The 20,459-nt window shown below is 39.1% G+C and overlaps 1 protein-coding gene across 1 annotated transcript in view; it reads left to right on the top strand.

The window, feature by feature from the left end:
• Positions 1–11,407: 11,407 nt before the first annotated feature.
• The window catches only part of B4GALT5 (beta-1,4-galactosyltransferase 5), a 52,274-nt gene continuing 43,222 nt past the window's right edge, over positions 11,408–20,459 (top strand). Inside the window, exon 1 of the mRNA XM_088153675.1 lies at positions 11,408–11,849. Coding sequence (XP_088009801.1) covers positions 11,726–11,849 — 124 coding nt within the window. The 5' untranslated portion in view covers positions 11,408–11,725. The remainder of the gene's footprint in view (positions 11,850–20,459) is intronic.

Genomic DNA, 20,459 nt, shown 5'->3' with positions numbered 1-20,459 from the left:
ATGCAGATTGTTATGAAAGAATAAAGTCCTACAGTGCTGCAAACTAGAATTTAATGGGAGGAGGCTCTTGCTATCCTCAAGTCAGGAACAATGCCCTTGATGTGAAAATAAGGACAAGTCATCTTTGAGATTCTTTATGCTTATAATATATTTTACAAGCTAGAGCACTGAACTCAGTATCACTGGCAAATTCCAGTTTCAGTGACTACATCTGTCTGTGAAAAAAGCAATCATGTAAGTCCATGAAAAGAATTCCCAAAGCAAAATAAAGTGTCATAATAACAAGAGAGACAGTAGTCACCAGAAGGAACATATACAGAGCAGGAAGCTGGGCATCCCATGTGTTGGCCATTTATGGACTGGGCAAGATCTAAACCCTCAGGATGATCATTGTGGTGCTGACCGATTTTTTCAACCGTTGCTAAGTTGTGATATTCATCTCATATTTGTTTCATATTTGTCATGTGGGGTTTCCTGGACTTGACTAGTCTTAAATGCAATATTCTTAAGAATTCTGAACTTTCCTCAGAATTTCAGAATTTCACTTAAAATGGTATAGATGTAACTGGATACATTTCTTCTCTCATGAACATGTAAACTGAACATGTAGAAAAGGGGCAGAGCTTACCCTATTCTAGATCAAAATATATTTCAGTTTCTGTACTATATGAAATATTGCCTATACAGAACATGGATTACAGACACTGAAATATATTTTGAGGGGTTGGTAATCTAGTACAGGGTAAGTGTATTCTTCAAGTGTACAGGATCTTTAGCCATGCTACTCTCACAGCTTTCAGATTAGTGGGGGACAGGCTTTCTGGGGCAGTGTAAGCTAATACAAAAAACCACAGGGCAGCAGTATGTAGTGGTTGAGAGGTACAGGCCCATCCAGTGCCGTCCATATGGGGAGTCAGAGGTGATGCAAGATGTGTTGTGACACAAGCTCTGCCCCTTTTCTACATGTATCATGGCATTACCCACATGCCACCAAAGGCTTGTATGTTCCAGCACAATGACTTGAAACTACTCTTGACATTCTGATAAAAGAACCAAGACTTTGCGGATCCTTTCCTTCCAGATGTATTACAATTTAATGCCTGGTGTGACTTTCTATGAGAATTCTGGGAGTTGAAATCTGGCAAACCTGAAGGATACCTTGCTGAGGAGACCTGGTTAATAATTCTTGGCAGGACACAAGGGTATCCACTGGCTCTGGTCAAAAAATTCAAGATGACTTTTTTGTCTCAGTGATGTGATCAAAGCTCCATTTGTTTTTTATGTACAACATGAAAAACAGGTGGAACTTCGATCACACCACTGTAGCTGCCATCTTGACTTTTTTGACCATAGCCTGAGGCCACCCCTGGATAAGTGGCTCATGTATGACCATTTTCTGCTGAGGAATGTTAGAGACTATGTAGTTTGGTCAAAGGTCAAGATGATGCCCCTTCATCATTTCACATGCAAAAACCGGTCATAGTGAGCAGATTAATGTTTTTTCAGTGTAGGCATCTATTCAGCCTAAGAGAAGCAAGTACCTTAGGAGGCACAGAGTAGGTCCTATTCCACATGTCTCAGCATCTGCTGGCTGAAGAGTTATTTCATTGCTCTATCCAATGGTAGGGCCAACTGAAATGTCGTGGAGAAAGGGGAAAATGTTGATTTGCTGCTGAAGTGCAAGAGAACAAAAATGTGTCAGTTGAGTTTGATAGAATTTGGATCAAATTTAGGCTGAAATGGGTTAGGCTGACTAAAGATTTTTTAAAAATATATTTTTCTTATTACATAACATTAAGTATGTATGGAAGTATCAAGTATTACTTAACACTGGAAAAATCAGGTCCAGGAAACTATTATGAATCAAAATATACATGGCTTTAAGGTATGCTGATTTTCTACCAGTTTCTTGACTTGAAGGCAAGGAGTTGATAAAGCTGAACTTAGCATTTTCAGAGAATTTGGCTTTTCTAATTTAATCCATCTCATAAAAGGAATCATCAGATTAAAATGTTTTTAAAGTGAAGGGATTAGTTTGGGACTGAAAAAGGTAAATTAAATGAGGAAGGGCTTCTGTACTTCTAAAAGAACTGTTTGCATTTCTCCTGGGTCAGAGTATAGATCCCTCGGACAGGTTGAGGGATCCCTGAGGAGAAGCATATTATCTCTGTTACAGAAAACACCAGATGGCAGCTGCTATGCTTTCCTGAAATTTCTCAGGGGAGAAAGCTTCTAGAAACTCCTAAGTAAATGATAAATGATAAAAGGCAAATGGCACATCACTATTGATTAACCATTGATTAAGTCTTTCCCAAAGTCTTTTAAGGAAGACCATTTTCTTTTTTCTTGCCTTAGCGTTTCGTCCATGCTCCTTTTGAGGAAGCAATTAAGGAAATGGAATAGAAATAAGGTTAGGAGCACCCTCATAAACTGGGTATTGGGGTTATACTTAAGAAACACAGGAGGCAGGCTAGAAGGCACACTGGGCTAAGTCATGGTTTGCTTAAGTGTTTAAATAAATTGCAGTTGGCTGGGTCCATGAGTATAGATAGAGCTCTCTGGGCCCCAAGGCAGGTGGGACCACCCATCCCTATATTAGTAAAAGGCTTAGTGGCTACATGCAAGGGATCTAACCTGGTGCCTATACATACAAGCTGTACTCAGGAAGGGTTGGAAACAGAAGCTTCCGTTTTTTTCTCAAGCAGAACACCACAGCACATTGCAGTAGTACTGTGGCTACCAGAACTGAGTTGAAAAAGTCCATCCGACCACTAGATGTAGCAAAGAGAACTTTTCTGCATTCCTTTGCAATCTATCATGCTCGCCCAAGGCACCAGGCTAGGAAAACTGTCTTGAGTCTTTTCAATTTGGTGGTCATATAAGATAAATAAATAACTGATTCAGACCAAATCCTTATCTAATTCAGCAATATTGTTATTTTAAAAAGTAATCATTACAGTATGATATAATTATTTGTAAAAGATTAGGTATTACATCAACTGTATTAGTTTTAACACTGTCTTGATTAAAATAAACAATTGGCAATATCCATTACACATTGTTCACATTGTTTACATTGTTCACTAGACCACTACTCAGTGTTTGTGAGTTCAGTGCAATTACACGAGTGCCTGCCTTTTCATTCCACTGGCCCAAGAGCCTGGTGGTCATCTTCTCCCATTATATGTATGCTCTCCCACATTTCAAGGTTGTTTGGCTGCTTGGAACCGTGTAGGGAGAAATAATGATGACAAGAAATATACTCATATTTCTCAAGGTGAGCTGTTTGTAGCCGCTGACCTGGTTTACACATGGTGCTTCAACTGTGTTTTGTTTAATCATGATGTATTGAATGAACGGTTTGGGAATGTACAGTACACTAAGCTATAAATGATTATTTATAAATTCAGTGACTAGGTCCATACAACATGTTGAAAAATGAGCGTGTGTTAACTGTAACAACAACTAGTAAAAAAAATGTGTGAAAGCCTCAATTGACCAAAGCAATGATGGGTGGTAGAGGTTAATATCTGTGGGCTCATCTGGTGGCAATTATGGCACAGAGAAGGTTGCAATTTTGAATGTAAGAGGAGTAAATGTTAATTAACAAAGGAAAGAAAGGAAAGAAAAATAGATTTCTTGCATGCCTGTAAAACCAAGGGACAGGAAGGATGTATTTGATCTGAATGAAAGTTGTGTGATCTTGTGGAGTTGAGTTGATGAATATACGCAGGGAAGTGAGGGTGTCGGATTAAATATGAATGAAAGGGGTGAACTATATGCTCGAAAGTATGAATTGGTGTTATCTTAATTATTGTGGATGCTTTTAACAGACTACACAATAGAGGGGGAGGAACTGCAGAACAATTTTGATGGAAATAAAAAATGGTTTTGGAGTGGGTGAATGGGATGGATCTGAAAATTAATGGTAAGAAAGACCAAGACCAAAGTAGTTGCATTTGTTAGGGAAAGAGCAGTGAATGATTGCAAATTATACATGAACGGTAAAAAATTAGAGCAAGTAGATGAATGTGTGTACTTTGGTAGAATACTTACTAAAGATGGGGAAACTGAGAAATGCTAAGAAGAGTGAATGTTGATAAAAAGGTAGTGGGTAGTATATGGTCTGTTGTGAGGAACGTTTATCAAAAGGAAATAAAAATAGCTATGTATAACATCTGTTATCTGGAAGTGAGAGCTGAATATGTCAGGAAAATCATAACAGTAAGTTGAATGTAATGGAAATGGGTACTTGAGAAACATGTGGGATAAAACACAAAAAGATAAAGTCAGGAATGTATGGGGGCTGAATGAATGTTCAAACAAGTATGCTTTGTAAGGATAGAAAGGAATAAACTAAATTTAGCTATATTTCCTTCTCTTTTCCTTATTTCATGCCCTTGTTCCTTTGGCTTACTACTTCTTACTCCTTTTCTGTGCTTTGAATGATGTTGCTAACTCCAAAATGAAATAGTATGATGTGGGTGTGGGTGTGATATATAATTAAAACACACACACACAATGAATTAACACTGTGTGTGAACCCATATTCTGTTCTATGTTGCAAGAAAAATAAAGTACTGACAATTTGGTCAGTAGTATTGGTACTAATTTTATTCATGTTATTGTTTAATAATAAACACAATTAGTTGCTGTAAGACTTATGCCTTAATAGCAAATGTAAAGTACTTTTATTAGAGGTGTCTGAGCCAAGGATTGGATGGAGCAAATTCCCCTTCAAAGTTTTCTGCAGACTTTGGTATCATTATTGTGGGGCCCAAAGTGTGGAGTAGAGAACCACTTTCTATGATGCCCCTTCTTCCGCATGGACTTTTTTGAGGATTGGGGTATTGCAGTTGTTTCTAATTTTATCCAGCTGATGTCTATCACGTCAGGCTTACTAAGCAGAGGCTGTCTTGAATAAGTTGCAAGACTATTATTTTATTGATTTAAAATATTTATATGTAAATATTTATATTACATTCTTTATTAGAACAGTTTACACAACCAGAATCATGGAAAAATAGAACAGAAACAGTTAACCGTATGACTGAGGAATGTTAATTACAGTACATCAGCGGTACCCTTAATAGAAAGAAAAGGCTGTGTTTTGCTCTTTTGTGTACAGAAAAAGTTGATAAAGTAAAACTCCCAGTTGAGTGAATAGTTATCTTGTCATGTTTTACTTGTGTAATATTGTGGTTGAGTTCACCTGTCTCAAAAAGCCATACTGTAATTTATTTGGCTACAGTTTAGCATCTTATATAAGTTCAGTAACTGAGGTTTCTTAATCATAGTTTAGTATGACAGATAAATCCAGATATTTGTAATTTATTGAACAAACCATGGCTTAGCAAGTATGTGGAACAGATAATGTATGTCTAAGGGTCAAATCATCTGCCTGATTTTGTCTGATATAATTGATGGCTTCACCAATAATGACAAATATCCCATGCTGGGAGGAGAGAAGAAATTTCAAAGTGACAGTAGCATTTTGAAATGGCTGTTTGTAGTAAAGTCACCTGCAAGCGTAATTCTGCCCAATTTTGGCCATCTTGCACCGTCCCATTTCAGAAAAGGCGTAGGGGAGTTCAAGACATAATCATTTTTGCAGGTACTCCTGCTAGGGTGCCTACAAATGTGAAGGAGGATCTGGAGACAGGCAGAATTTTCCAATAGGAGTAATTTATTAAATTAATTTAAATTGTATACCTTCTCATATGAGAGTGAGACTAAGACTACTGATTATCGGATTTTTTCTGAAGCTACACTGCAAGGCTTGCGTAGAACAAAACATGGCACTAGTCCAAATAAGTAAAAGAAAGCAAAATGTCCCCCTCCCCTAGCTGCCTTCCCAGCAACTTGAGAAACAATAAACCTCAGCTCAGCCATAAAACCTTTAGAAGGCCAAGGAATGTTGATATAAGTGGAAGAAGATACTAGGAAACAACAAAGGCTCTGGGGAGCAAGGATAGTAGAAGATAAACCTACAGAAATCTCTAGAAAGAAATGTTAATGAAATACTGCCTCTTTGTTCTCTCTAAATAAACCATTGTCTTTGTAGTAGTGCTGTCATTACCTCATAGTTCTGCCCTAATTACCTGACCTCAATAAACACATGAAGTGCTGCTATATTCAATCAAATACTTTGCTGATTATCCAATCAGATGTATATTCCAATTTGCATAACTCTGTAAAGAAGGACTATATCCCACCCCATTTAGATTAGCCTTGCTGATGCTGGTTCTCAACAAAGTTGAGCCCTCTGAAATTTTCTTCAGGGGCCACTCTGAAGAGCTTTGGGAAGATTGTGTCCTCTTGTTGGACACCCCAATCTATTGGGATGTTGATTGGGCAGTAAAAATATTGATTGAGCAACCTTCACTTATTGATTCTATCAGTTGGGTGTAGTTCTGGTCAGATCTTAAGGTGTTCATTACTGCATTCATTTGTATGTTGTCAAATGCTTTTTTATAGTCAACAAACACAAGGGAGAGGCATGTGGATTGCTTGTGCTCATTCCATTCGCTGGTTGATTTTTATGGAGGTGGTCAGGGGTTGAGTATCGTTTATGAAAGCTGGCCTGCTGTCATCTGGTCAAATTTTTGGTACCACTGGGTATTTACCTGAGTAATGGTATTTGGGGATGGCTACTTTTTTTTATAAGAATTTTATTAAATTATAAAAAGCATAAAGATAAAAGCAAACAAGAACTAATAATCAAGGAGAAAGAGAACAAGAGTTAGAAATAAAGAATACAAAAGTGATGGAAAGTAAAGAAAAGGGAAGAAAAAATTACAAAAATAACTTCTGACTTCTTATTCAGCAGATATAGATAAATTATATAATAACCTCTTACTCTAAAACTACATTTTAACATACATATTTTGTATACCTATCAGTTTAACTAATCATCAAATCCATATATCATTTAATTTTTTTCTGTCTCCCGCAAGAAGCCCAAAAGGGGCTTCCAATTGGCATTAATGTTGTTGTTGTTGTTCAGTCGTTAAGTCATGTCCGACTCTTCGTGACCCCATGAACCATATTGCGCCAGTGTTTTTTCTCTAAGCAAAGCTGTCAATTTTGCCATCTCAGCTAACAGCATCATCTTCACCGTCCATTCTTCCATTGTAGGTAATGTCGAGTCTTTCCATCTCTGAGCATATAAAAGTCTAGCTGCAGTTATCATATATAAAAACAAAGGTCCATGAGCTTTTTCCAGTTGTTTGTCCATCAGTCCCAAAAGGAAAATCTCTGGTTTTGACTGTATATTAACCTTCAAAATCTTCTGAATTAATATATTCGGAGGGAATTGAAGACTTGGCTCTGACAACTTGCATGGGGTAAGGAAAGATACAATCGACCCTGGGAATGGCTGGTGCCTTGATGATGCTCCCTGAGTTTATTAACATCTAATTAACATCAGCCACTTGGAAGTATCATAAAGGAAAATAAAGGAAGTTTGTTTTTAGTACATTTTAATTAATTAATTAATTAATATTTATTTTAATTAATGTTTATTCTGTTTTTACTGTAAACCACCCAGAGTCACCCCACAGTGAGATGGGCAGTGACAAATTTGAAATATAAATAAATAAATATGAATTTGGGTCCAAAATTTTTTAGTCTTATTACATGTCCACCAAAGATGATAAAAATTCCCTTCTTGTTGTTCACATTTCCAACATATGTTTGAAACCTCTTTGTACATTTTTGATAATCTTTCTGGTGACAAATACCATCTATACATCATTTTATAGAAATTCTCCTTCAAATTATAACACAGTGTAAATTTTAACCCCTTCATCCACATATTTTCCCATTGTTCCATTTGTATATTATATCCAAAAATTTTAGCCTATTTTATCATACAGTCTTTAACTTGTTCATCTTCTGTTCCAAATCTCAACAAAAGCTTATACATTTTAGCAATAAAATGTTCATCATTAGTACACAATTCAGTTTCAAAAACAGCTTTGTTTTGTTCATAACCATATATCTTTTTATAAACTTTAAATCTTTCTCCAAGTTGTACATATGAAAACCAGTGGCATGAACGTCCTTGAGATGTCAAATCCTCTCTTGATTTTATTTTAATTTCTCCTTGGTGGATATCAAGAATATTGCCATAAGTTAACTATTTCTGCATAGTTACCATTTCTTTTCTATAAAATGCTTCTTGTGGAGATAACCATAGAGTATCTTCTGACACAATCTAGGTTTATATCTATTCCAAATTCTCAAAATGGGATGTCTAATAAAGTGATTTTTAAAACCTACATTAACGTTAACTTTATCATACCATGAATAGCCATGCCACCCAAATCTCAATTCGTGTCCTTCCAAATTCAATAATCTGCTATTTCTCAGCAACACCCATTCTTTCAACCAAACTAAACAACAAGTGGCAAAGTACAATTTGAAATCAGGCAAGGCTAGCCCTCCTCTTTAGCATCTTGCAACACCTTATATTTAATTTGCGGCTTTTTACCTTGCTAGATAAATTTAGTTATATTCTTCTGTCACTGCTTAAATGGTAAATCAGTCATGATTGGTATTGTCTGAAACAAAAATAGCATCCTAGATTGTCATTCATTTTTAGCACAGAGATTCTTTCCAGCAATGATAGTTGTAATTTCTCCCATTTTAATATATCTTTCTTAATTTCATTCCATGTCTTAACATAATTATTCTGGAACAACATACAATTCATATTTGTCAAATTAACACCCAAATATTTTACCTTCTATTCAGTCTTAAAACTTGTCTTATTCATCAATTCTATTTGGTCTTCTATCTTCATATTTTTTTAACATTTTTGTCTTTTATTAACTTTAAATCTAGCCAGCGCACCAAATTCTTTTAATTTTCTCTTTAGTATTTCTATCCCTTCTAGCACCAACACCAGATCATCTGTAAAGCTCTCAATTTATATGGCTCTAGATTTTTACTCCCATTATCCCCTCAGCATGTCTTGTATCTCTATTTAAAACTTCCAAGACCAAGATAAACAAAAGTGGGGATAGTGCACATTCTCATCTTGTACCTTTTTGTATCTCACGTGGTTTTGTTAACTTTCTATTGATGATAATTTGTGCTTTCTGTGGGGGGATGGCTACTTTTAAGGTAAAGAGAGTGTAAAAATGCTGGCATTCTTCTTCGATTTCTTGTCATTTATGGGTGTGTTGTTCTTTTTGAGGGGATTTAAAGTCCTACTTTTGCATTTCTTCTGGGACATTATGATTCTGCTTCTTGCCTCTGCTGCTTTCCTGAGTTGTTGGTTCAGTAATTTTCAGTTATCTTTTAAGTGTTGCCTTACCTTGTGGCTTAGCTCACAGAACACAATTCAGATCAAATCAAATCTTTATTAGAAGCGATAGACCAGCTTCTTTTCTTTACTAAGAACTCTCTAGTTTTATGTCTAACAGGTGCCTCTTCCAGTTATTTTATGAACTCTTGCTGCTGCAACACACTTTTGTTTTTTTTAATATGAAGTTCATGTTGTTGGGGGAGCGATGCATTTGCAATATACTTCCAATTTTATTTTTTAATTTATTTTTCAAGTAGAGTTGCAGCTACTGTCATAATATTTCTTGAGAATCATGAAGAGTGTTGAGGGAAAGCATTGTTTAGATTGGCCTATGGTCATTCCCAATGTTGAGTCAATGCAGTACTACATCATTTGTGATCATGTCATTGATCTCTGCTTTAGTTTCCCAGCTGGAAATGGAATTTGAATGCCAAATTCAGTGCTTCCCTGCTAGTTTCTCAAAACGGATGTTCATCACATGCCTTTTGTGATTCAAGAATGGTTGCCAATTGTTCAGTATTTTTATTTCACTCATCCTCTGAGAATTTGCCCACAACATTTTAACACACTCATGTTGAGCGTACTTGAGCATTTGGGTCTTTTATTATGATATTTTTGTAGGTCAGCTGAGCTATTTGTTATTCAAGTTCTTTGTAAAAGCATTCAGTTTCATTATTGTCATAACTGTTGTGTGAAACATAGCATTGGAAGGTGAGTTTAGGTTTGTTTCTGCCCTTTGAGGTTTGCAAAATGAGAGAAGTTATCTGTGGTGACTACATTTAGCAAGTGTTAGCTGGCAACTATGAAGCTGGTTCCACAAATGTGTGGGCTTTCCCCTGTGCATATGTGTATTTCATCACCATTATTTTTCCATTTCTGTGTGTTTCAGTTGATGCTCTTGTTTCACTAAGGCTGATGATGTGCTAGTTGATTCGAGTTCTTCCTTGAGATGGTTTTGGCATTTAGCTCTAAATTCCCTCCAAAGGTTCTAGGAGAGAATTTGGAATTTGGTCTGGGCAGCCCATTGAACTTTTGTTTTTGTTTTACAAATCCAGTACAGTGCTTCTCCAAAGATGTGTCTCCTTTGGCTCACCTTTCCAACTACATAGGTAGGTGGTTTCCTTCTTGAGGCTTGCTAGTACTAGAGGAAGTGCAACTCTGAATTTTCCAGCCTTCAGCCTTTTCCCTCTTGACCTTTTCCCTGCCCCTTGCTCAGCCTATTGCAGTGGTCGATTGGCTTTCCTTGCATCTAGACCTTGCCATAGGGTGTTTACCATGGCCACCAGTTGGAGGAATTGACATAGTCATTATAGATTATGCTGATTAGGAAAATGATGGAAATGCATAGGGAGGGTACATAATTAAAAAAAGGCTGCCCTAATAGGATTTTTCACACAACAAATTGGTTTGCCTACCACTGATTGTATAAACCCAAATTGGTATGCAAACTAGTGTCTAAATTCACAAGATGAGGCACAAACATGGCTTGGCATGTTCTATTAACTGCAATCATTTTGTTATTCAGTAAATAATTATTTTAAAATGGTGATTTAACTAAAATGCGTGGACACAATCTATATTTAAAGATTCTCGCTAGGGCTGCTCTCCTTATGCATAGTTCAGACAATTAGGTGAAGTTATTGTAGGAGGAGAGCTGGCAGCTCTATGGCAGTCAAAAATCAGGAGGAGTTTGGAGGCTATTCGATTGCATGTGGTGAAATGAGCCGCATCTCACAGATGCTTATGTTGTTTAAATACACTTTGTTAGTCTGGAAAGCTGCTACCAAACTCCTCCTGATGCTGGGGTTAAGTCAGTAAATCTTGGGCCACTGAAGCCATGCGTTGAAACAGAATGTCGTGTGAAAACAACCTCCGAAATTCGCCAAGCACAGCCTGACCGGTGACCTCACTCGCCAAGGCCACCCCCTCCCAGGCGGCCCGCCAGACCAGGAAGGGCGAAAAGGGGAGTTTGCGGACGGTCCCTGAGAGATGGCCGGCGAGGCCGAAGGAGCGCCTAAAGAGCAGCTCCGCGTTTGGCGCTCCGGAGAGGCGAGTTTGCAGAGAGCCCCTGAAGGCCCCCGATTTCCCCGCCCTCGCCGGCTCCTCCCCCTCCGTTTGCCGGTGCTTCCAGCCTCGGGAGCGGCCAGAAGGAGGGTAGAAGGGAGGCCGGAGAGGCTCGTCGAGCGGCGCTGCTGCCGACTCCTCACTCATGCAGCGCCGTCGCCGTAGTGGAGGAGCCGCGCGGAAGAACCGAGGGGGCAAGTGAGGGGAGGAGGAGCGACCACCGCCGCTACCTCGCCGCCGCCGCCGCCTCAATCAGCAGCTGCGCCGCCGCCGCCGCCTGCCTGCCTCTTCTTTCTCCTCCTGCCCTCTGTTGGATCGCCTGGACGCGAGGCGAGGAGGGGGCGGACCATGCGGTGGAAGCGGAGCCCTCGGAGGGCCTGGCGGCTTCCCCGGCGCTCGCTGCTGGCCGCTCTCTTCCTTTTCTCGCTCTCCTCCTCCTTCCTCTACTTCGTCTATGTGGCGCCCGGCATTGGTAAGGGATCGCGCGGGGGAAGACTCGGCCAGGCGCGGCGGCTCAGTCGTCCCCGGGCTGGCGAGGTGGGGCGACGCGCCTGGCCGGCCTGCTCGCGAAGGAACCGCGGGAGCGGGAGAGAACCTCGGACCGCCGAGGGAGGGGGGGGGTCTTTTGAGGAGAGGGGGCGCGATTTCTGCGCGCCTGCGCGCTCCGTGGGCGGCGGAGAGGAGCCTAACGGTCGCGGAGGAAGGGGGAGGGTATGAGCGCTGCCTGAGGTGGTGAGGGGTATCCCGCCAGGCTGAGGCCGCCGCCGCTGCTGCTACTGCTGCGGCGCGCGGGGGAAAGCGGCCGTGTTACCCACCCCTTCCCTTCCCGCATCTCGCCCGCCCCAGTTGCCGCAGCCAGGGGTGGGGGCTCGGCGCCTTTGCTCTCCTACCGCTCTCCTCCAAAATTTCGCCAAGGGGTGTGTGGGGTGGTGGTCGTAGCGCGCTCTTTCTCTCCCTCCCACACAAAACACATTTTTCTATCCGCCAAATACCGTGGACAACACGGACCCTTGGAGGCTGCCCTCCGGGTCGTGTTTCCTTTTTCCCGCCCACGAGTCCCCACTCCAGTTTCTAAGGCTCAAACGTACTTTGCTCGTTCGCCTCTTAAGCGCTTTTCCTCAGTCCGGTGGTGATTATTTGGGGCATACATGTTTGTAGTCCATCTGTAATACAGTAGTGCTGATTGTTTTAAAAAATAACACGTAGGTAGATGAATTGAAGTTATGTCAGGTTTCTTTTTTAAAAAAAATATATTCTGGTATGTGCTGGATATTTTGTCATTTAGGATATTATTATTGTTGGTTACACAGTCAACCAGATATTTAGACTGGATTTGGCATTTTTATCCACCTATCGAGTCCTTTCCAAGAACCTGGGATAGGCAGATGTTGTTTGATGGTGTTAAAGGTATTGTTGCAGGATATAAGCTGTTGCAGGATATAAGCTGTTCCAAGTAAAGCTGCCTTTTGCAATTGGTGATTTTGTCAATTAGTATTGTTATTGTTATTTTATCCCACCTACTTTTATATGTAACTCAAGGTGGTGAACATACCTAATTCTCCTATTTTCCCCACAACAACCCTGAGAGGGGGTGACTGGCCCAAGTCACCCAGCCAGATCTGTATCAGATACATTTCCCTGACATCAGAACCGTTTTTTCCCCTCTCTCCATAGTACTCTCCTTTCTACATTACTACCCTCTGGTTTATTTCTTTTTGCTCCTGCTCTTTTATCTTTGACCTTGACTAATTCAGCTCTTTATGCTCTTAAATTTTACATACAGAATGGAAGGAAGTGGGGGGCGGGATTCAGGTATTGAGTTTGGGAAAGTGAGTTAAAAAAATAGTATGTGTGTATTCCCCCCCTTTTTTTTAAAAAAAGAAAGAAACCCTTTATGGAAGTAATTGCTTGATATGTTTCTAGCTCATTTTAGTGGGTAGACAGCATGAAAACACAAGAGGTGCAGAAGGCTTTAGATTAACCTGCAGATTGTGATCAGAGTTGGGTCAAGTGATGATAGTTAAAGTGATAAACAAAAAAATCAGTAATGCTGACTGTTGTTTTCTCCCATCCTTCCCCCTCTATTTCATACTATCAAGTGCCAGTATTCTGTCTGTCATTAGCTTTGGTTTAATAGAGATGTTCTGCTGATCTTCGGATATCTTTTGCGAATAAGTTCTGTTCACATAAGCTAAAATGCCTTATATTTTCTTTTAATGAATCATGCTTATAATATTTTCATCTGTGAGACAAATTTTGAGAAGCTTCTCTCTCATTATTGCTCTCTGATGTTCATAAATATTTTTATGTGGCTTGAAATTACAGAATACAGAATATTGGTCATATTTGACTCTAAAAGACAACTTTATTCAGAATTAAATTTGGTCTTGATCTAATTACTGATAGCCCTTTATCTACATGTCCCTATGTTGCATTGTACTCTGTTACTGTAAGGTGGCTTTCCTAGTCTGGGTGCCCTGTAGATGTGGTAGACTAGGTCATACTGACTGGACGAATGAGTAAGTGAACACTTCAACATTAGGGAATCAGAAATTTGGTATAAGGAATACCTGATATGATAACATTGCTTTTACTTCAGGACAATTTTTTTTTAAATGTTTCGTTTTATATTATTGCAGTGCTTTCCCAGGAATATCTAGTTGTCACTTACTCTTTAAAAAGAACTGGATGCAAAATTCCCTTTTATAGAGTTACTAGTTAAAAATAGGAAATACTAGTTTACTAGTAGCATTTTAATTATGCTTTATTAAACAGTGTTTTGTACACATACATACATTACAAATGCTATGATATAAAATAAAGTGTGTGAAGCAGTTTTTAAGGTGTTAGACTGGGACCTAGGGGACTCAGGTTCAAGTCTACACTCAGCCATGAAAATTCATTGGATCACTTTGGGCCAATCATTATCTCTCAACTTAATCTACTACACCAAGTTGTTGGAAAAATTGGAGAAGGGATTGCGATATACATGTGTTGAGCTCCAAAGTGGAATATCAATCTAATAAGTAAAATAAATAACAATTTTCCTGGCATTATGAAGCTTATTTATAACATGCAACATTTTAAATGTAATTTAGTTTTTATTAGTATTTTAGAATAGGGCATCAAATCTAATAAACCTAGCCATTTAAACCTCAAGTCTCTGATATAGTGGACCTTTTCAATGTCACATAAGGTAGCCTGAACATTGATTCATAATATTTGCTTTGTTAATTGATTGCTGTTGATAAACATGTACAGTAGTGTTACACAAAATCAACTGTTGTTCAAGACAGTGGTGTATAACCCATCTACTTTGTATTCTGTGGGACAGAATGTCCAACAAAAGTTTGAAGACAGTGTAGCTTAATAAGCTTGCATGTTATTTTTTCTTTGATCTTTTTTCAGGCTGCATTGACTACATACTAAACTAATGTGTGAGATTAGGTATCTGTGTTAACTATGAATAATTTAGAATTCTTATTTGTTAGATTTATATTTCATCTTTGTGGTAAAAAAGAAAATAATTCTAAAATACAGTTAAAAACAGAACGAAGTAATAACGAGTTCGTAAACAAGTGGAATAAGTGCCATAGAATAACCACACTTAACAAATACACACCTCCTACATCCTTGTTAATCCTCATTAATAAGTTTGTTTCTTCCTGGAGGAAAGGCATAGTCTTGTATTTGAACTACAGTAGCCTCCGAGCCCAATTTTTTATGACTTCGGTGTATGAGAGCTGCTCTAGAGATAAAAGAACAAGTCCTTGATTTGGGCTTACAAAGCAAAGCTTGTTGTTACTATAATGGTAGCATTCCCAACAGAACCTTTACACAATTACTTCTTAAACTTCCTTTTTGTCCTGTATAGGAGATCTTTTAGATGTTTTGCTGCCTATGATTTTAGAGGGGAGGTTTAATAACATGCTATTATGAGATCTTGTGTCCCTGTTTAGACAGAGTGATGAAGGTAGTATTACATGTTCTGATGTGCTGCCTTTTGTATCAGTCCTTTAAATCTGAACTGATAGAGCCTTTATTAATTAACTATTTGGGTCAGCCTGCACAGGAGAACACTTTATTAGATTGGTATATAGAAACATCTCTGTCAAAATTTGACAATTTTGTTTAATTGTGATCGTCATAAGAAGGCTATAAGCTTAATACTGGCAATATCTGTTGGTTAATTTATTGCTGTCTGGAGAGTTTGCAATTCATTCAGTTAATCCCTTGGTTTAGTTTTTAAAATTCTTTTGTTAGTCTCCCATTTTTTTTACTTGACTATATTATATTTAACAGATCATCATTTAATTTATTTATACATACACGCATACATCTTCCCTAAAAGCTTTAACAGCACTGCTAAAATGATCCAGAAGACCAGTGTAAAGGAATATATTCCAAAGGCAATTAACTATGAAAAGGCAGGACTATCAACAAGATCTGTTGCTGGTTGAAACTCATGTCCTTAATATGTTGTTATTTTAATACAAAGTGTGAGAAGGCAGGGAGAAGTGAGGGCCTCAAACGAACCATGTTTGCTAGGGGAGAGCGCTGTGCACCATGGGGCAGCCTTGGGGGGGACGGCAGGAGGGAGGAAATACTGTAGGCAGGAGGCACGTTCGCACCAGAGTGAAGAGGGACGGCAGGGGGCGGCTGTTGGGTCAAGTGGGTATTGCAGTGTGTATTGCGCTGATTGGATTAGGAAAGTGGAATGTCTGCGGTTTTGCGGTTAATTAGCGGCGCTCCGGGGCGGTAAAAAAGGTGAGATTGTGAGCCAAGCCCTCTTAGGAGGGGGAGGACAGATAGGGGGTATAAAAAAACCTGTCAGACCTTGTTTCGGGGTTCCTCCATTGCTGCGGGAGGGACCCACCTTTGCAAACGTGCCCAATAAAAAACTTCTGTCTACTGGACAACTGAACCCATGTCTGTCGTTTTCTGACAAAAGGAACATTAGGGAATAATTAGGGAATGTTCCCTAGAAATATGTTTATAGTTCCTTTTATCTGAGTCTGTGGTAATCTGATAGTTGTCTGGAATATGGGATGTTGTAGAACTGTTGTTCGTCCATTATCATTGATGAAGACCTCAACACTATTAGTCATATTAAAACTAAATGTGGTATGTCTGAAGATGACTCGTCAGGCCAATTCGGGCACAGAATGTCCTGGGATGTGTTGGGCAAACACGTAGTCACCGCAGTTATTGTACTGATGGCTCTAAACTTGTGCAGTTCACGCTTATGTTGTGCTTCTGCATTGCGCTATAATTCGTAAGTTTGACAGCCCTTATGGATGAGGCCACGCCAGGTAGAGCAATTTTGTGCCAGTGTTTCCCAGGTGGTCTTGTCTATATCAAGTGATTTCAGGGAGGCCTTTAATGTATCATGGTAATCTGATAGTTATCTGAAATACAGGATGTCGATGTAGAACTAAACCTGGTCTGATTACCCAGGTGGATGACATAGGATTGTTGGTTCTCTCTGGCCTCTTAATGGCTTCTGTTATCACTGATTGTGATGCTGTTCTGCGAAGTTTTTGCAGGGGGTTTTGGGGCCACTATATCCTAAGTAATATTTCTACATTGTGTCCGGATGGTGGCATTAGAAGACTATTCTTTGGCACCTGTTGTATATGGCAAAATCCCTCAATTTGGAAGACTCAAGATGCACTTTCCATTTGTATCCAGGATTATCACTGGTTGTGCGCATTTGGAATTATGCAAGTTATAGTTTAACACAGTTGGAGGGCTTCATGTTGGAGAAACCTAAGCCATGATGTATTGTAGGTTTTCACCTATGTTACTAAATAACATGCCATCTCTTGAAAAGCTCATCCAAAACTTTGAAATGATACGCCAACACCACCCTGAAGGCATTCTTTATCACCTAACTTCAGGAGAGCCGTGGAAGCTTGGCAGTGTTTTCTGGATTGTTTGCTTGGATATTAGGATTCAATCTGTTTAGGAAGGATATCACATTTTTGCTTACATCTTGGGAACATTGCTTGTTCTTAAGTTGTTCCTGGATGTACAGATAGTGATATTGGCAAGGAGTATATTTGCATAGCTAGGCTTAGTGTTATTAGTTGTGTCCATGCCTGAGCTGGTTGATCTGGCAACAGTTAGTCATGCTTTGGTTACATAACTTTCTAAATTTGCATTCTTTATGATGGTTACTTTTGAAAAATATCTAGAAACTGCAGTTGATTCAAAATTCAGTAGGTAAGGACTATTGTCTATAAGCGAAAGGCCTGCTTATAAGTAGCATTGGTTGCTAGTGTGTTTTTAGATTTAGTTTAAGGTGTTAATTGTGACATTTATAAAAAACATGTGATTCTTTGGAATCCAAAGGCCATTAGCCTAAGCTTGGACAATGGTTGGAAGATCTTTCTGAACTCACTCAGTGCTTCAGAGTCTTGGATATCTTATTACTTTCAGCACTCCATAAAAGAGTATCCATTTCCCAGTCAGCTTATAGACTAGCCTACAACTGCATTGGCTCTTGAAAGCACTCTAGTTAGGTTTCCTGTATTAGAGGAGCAGAGTCAGTGACTATCTAGGATAGCCTAAATTAATGGTCCCTTGGATATTTTATGAAAATAAAAATAAAGTAACTTTTTTTTAGTACTAATACACTGCACATACCAAAACATTCACATTGAATTTGGAGGAATAAACAGTTGTTACATTTTAGTACTGTATCATTATTAACACTTGTGGATCTCCTTTGCCTTGTTATTTCTCTTTTGCACTGAGTGTTGCTTCTTAATCTTCAATATAGCATGAATAAATTTATAGAAAGCACTAGTAAGTGTGATATACTCACTAACCTCTTTATGTAGAGAGAGAGAAATATATTTAAACTTTTGTAATTTTTTAAAAATTTCACTCCATTTTTCTTGAAGTTAATCTTTGGATATTTTAAAAAGATTTTATGTAGTCTGCATTACCTTTTTCATTTAAAAGTGTAAAATCTCATTTTAAGACTGTTTTATGATATTTGCTTCATAACAGTGATTCTTGGTTTATTTGTTTCAGTGCATTAGATCAAACTTGGACCTATTACTATATAAAAGGTACTTTGCAATCAACAAGATAATAAGATATATTTTTATGCACTTGACCTACTATTGTCTGATTACATCTAGACTTATATAAGCACTTCCCTCTATAAATGTGACCCCAGGACACTGCAACCATAGTAAATGTGTGATGGTTGCCAAGCTCTTGAATCACGATCACGTGACCATGGGGATGCTGCAACAGCCATAAGTGCAAGGACCAGTTGCAAGTAACTTTTTTTCAGCGGCATCGTGACTTTGAGTGGTCGCTAAATGAATGGTCGTAAGTCAAGGACTACCAGTAATGTAGGTAAAGTAGTAAGAACAAAGAAACAAAAGTGCAGTGAAGATATGTATGGAATGTATGATTGGTTTGGGTAGAACAGTATATACTTGTTGCGCTTTACCAAGATAAACATATGAATAGGGAACTGTGGAGTTCTTGCGGTTCTCTGAGCTTGGTTCTTTTCTTGCAAATGTTTCATTGCCCGGCTAGGTAACATCTTCAGTGCTAAAATGGGATGGGGTTTGCTCACTATTTATGTACTGTGGCCTGCTTTGCCAGTGCTGGTGGGAGTGGGAGTTTTGTTTTGCTCCTCTGATAGTTCCTTGATTAGCATATGTTTACTGCTTGATTGTGTGCCTGGTGGTAACCTTTGCTTATCTGGGTGATAATTGCTGGTGAGGCGATCTTCTGGTCTTTTGTCTCTTTTGAATAGTATGTAGATGCTGTTTATGTGTCTGTTAACTGCTGCCTTGTCTGAATACCAGGCTTCCAAGAATTCTCTTGCATTTTTGGATTTGGCTTGGTCTAAAATGCTGACAGTTTCCCAGTTAAAACTATGGTTAAGTCTGCCCATGTGTTGTGAGATTAAGGAATTTTCATCATGTCTTCTCACTGCTAGCTGGTACTCGTGGATGCACTCTGCTAGTCTTCTGCCTGTCTGTCCTATATAGTGTTTGTTACAGTCCTTACACTGTATGTTGTAGATGACTCCTGATTTTTCTTCTTGTGTTACTGGGTCTTTTGGTTTACTCAAGATATTTTGGAGGGCTTTAGTTGGTTTGTGTGCTACAGAGATGCCATGTGGTTGTAATTGTCTGTTGGTTGAAAACTATAATCTCACAACACATGGACAGACTTAACCATAGTTTTAACTGGGATACTGTCAGCATTTTAGACCAAGCTAAATCCAAAAATGCAGGAGAATTCTTGGAAGCCTGGTATTCAGACAAGGCAGCAGTTAACAGACACATAGAGATAAACAGCATCTACATACTATTCAAAAGAGACAAAAGACCAGAAGATCGCCTCACCAGCAATCAATCACCAGCAATCATCACCCAGATAAGCAAAGGTTACCACCAGGCACACAATCAAGCAGTAAACATATGCTAATCAAAGAACTACCAGAGGAGCAAAACAAAACCCTCATCCTTACCAGTACTGGCAAGATAGGCCACAGCACATAAACAGAGAGCAAACCCCATCCCATTTTAGCACTGAAGATGTTACCTAGCTGGGTAATGAAACGTTTGCAAGAAAAGAACCAAGCTCAGAGAACCCCAAGGGCTCCACAGTTCAACCCTGAGCTACACATATTTGCCTCTATTGGTACCTAATACAGTCTCTGCTGCTGAACAGAGCTACCTGTCCGATTTTCTAGCTGCACCCACAGAAGGCTGAAAATTATGCTTGCTTTTTTGAGAAATGGAAGACTCCTGCTATTATTAAGAAACAAGAATTGCAAATTAGAGGGCTCCCTAGCAATCTGGATAAAGAGAAACACCTCAGGAAGGAAGAGGAGGATAAGGCTTGTCATTTAAGGAACAGTTTTGTCTGCATGTTCAGAAAGTCTCTTCCTGCATCATGTACCCTACTCTGCCCAAGCCATCTGCCCTGCTGCTGAAGGACTCTGGACTTACACCAGTGGAGGATGATGTTCTCAACCTGTGTGCCATAACTTCCCTTCCACCCCGTCCATCTCAGCAGTGGCTGATGATGGCTGGAAAGCATT

Source organism: Python bivittatus, unplaced genomic scaffold, assembly GCF_059951505.1.
Source record: "Python bivittatus isolate LINGU-HERP-01145 unplaced genomic scaffold, Pbiv_v1 ctg000700_np1212, whole genome shotgun sequence".
NCBI classification, from domain to species: Eukaryota; Metazoa; Chordata; class Lepidosauria; order Squamata; family Pythonidae; genus Python; species Python bivittatus.
The sequence above is the reverse complement of the archived record's forward strand: the minus strand, read 5'-3'. Positions and strand labels throughout refer to the sequence as shown.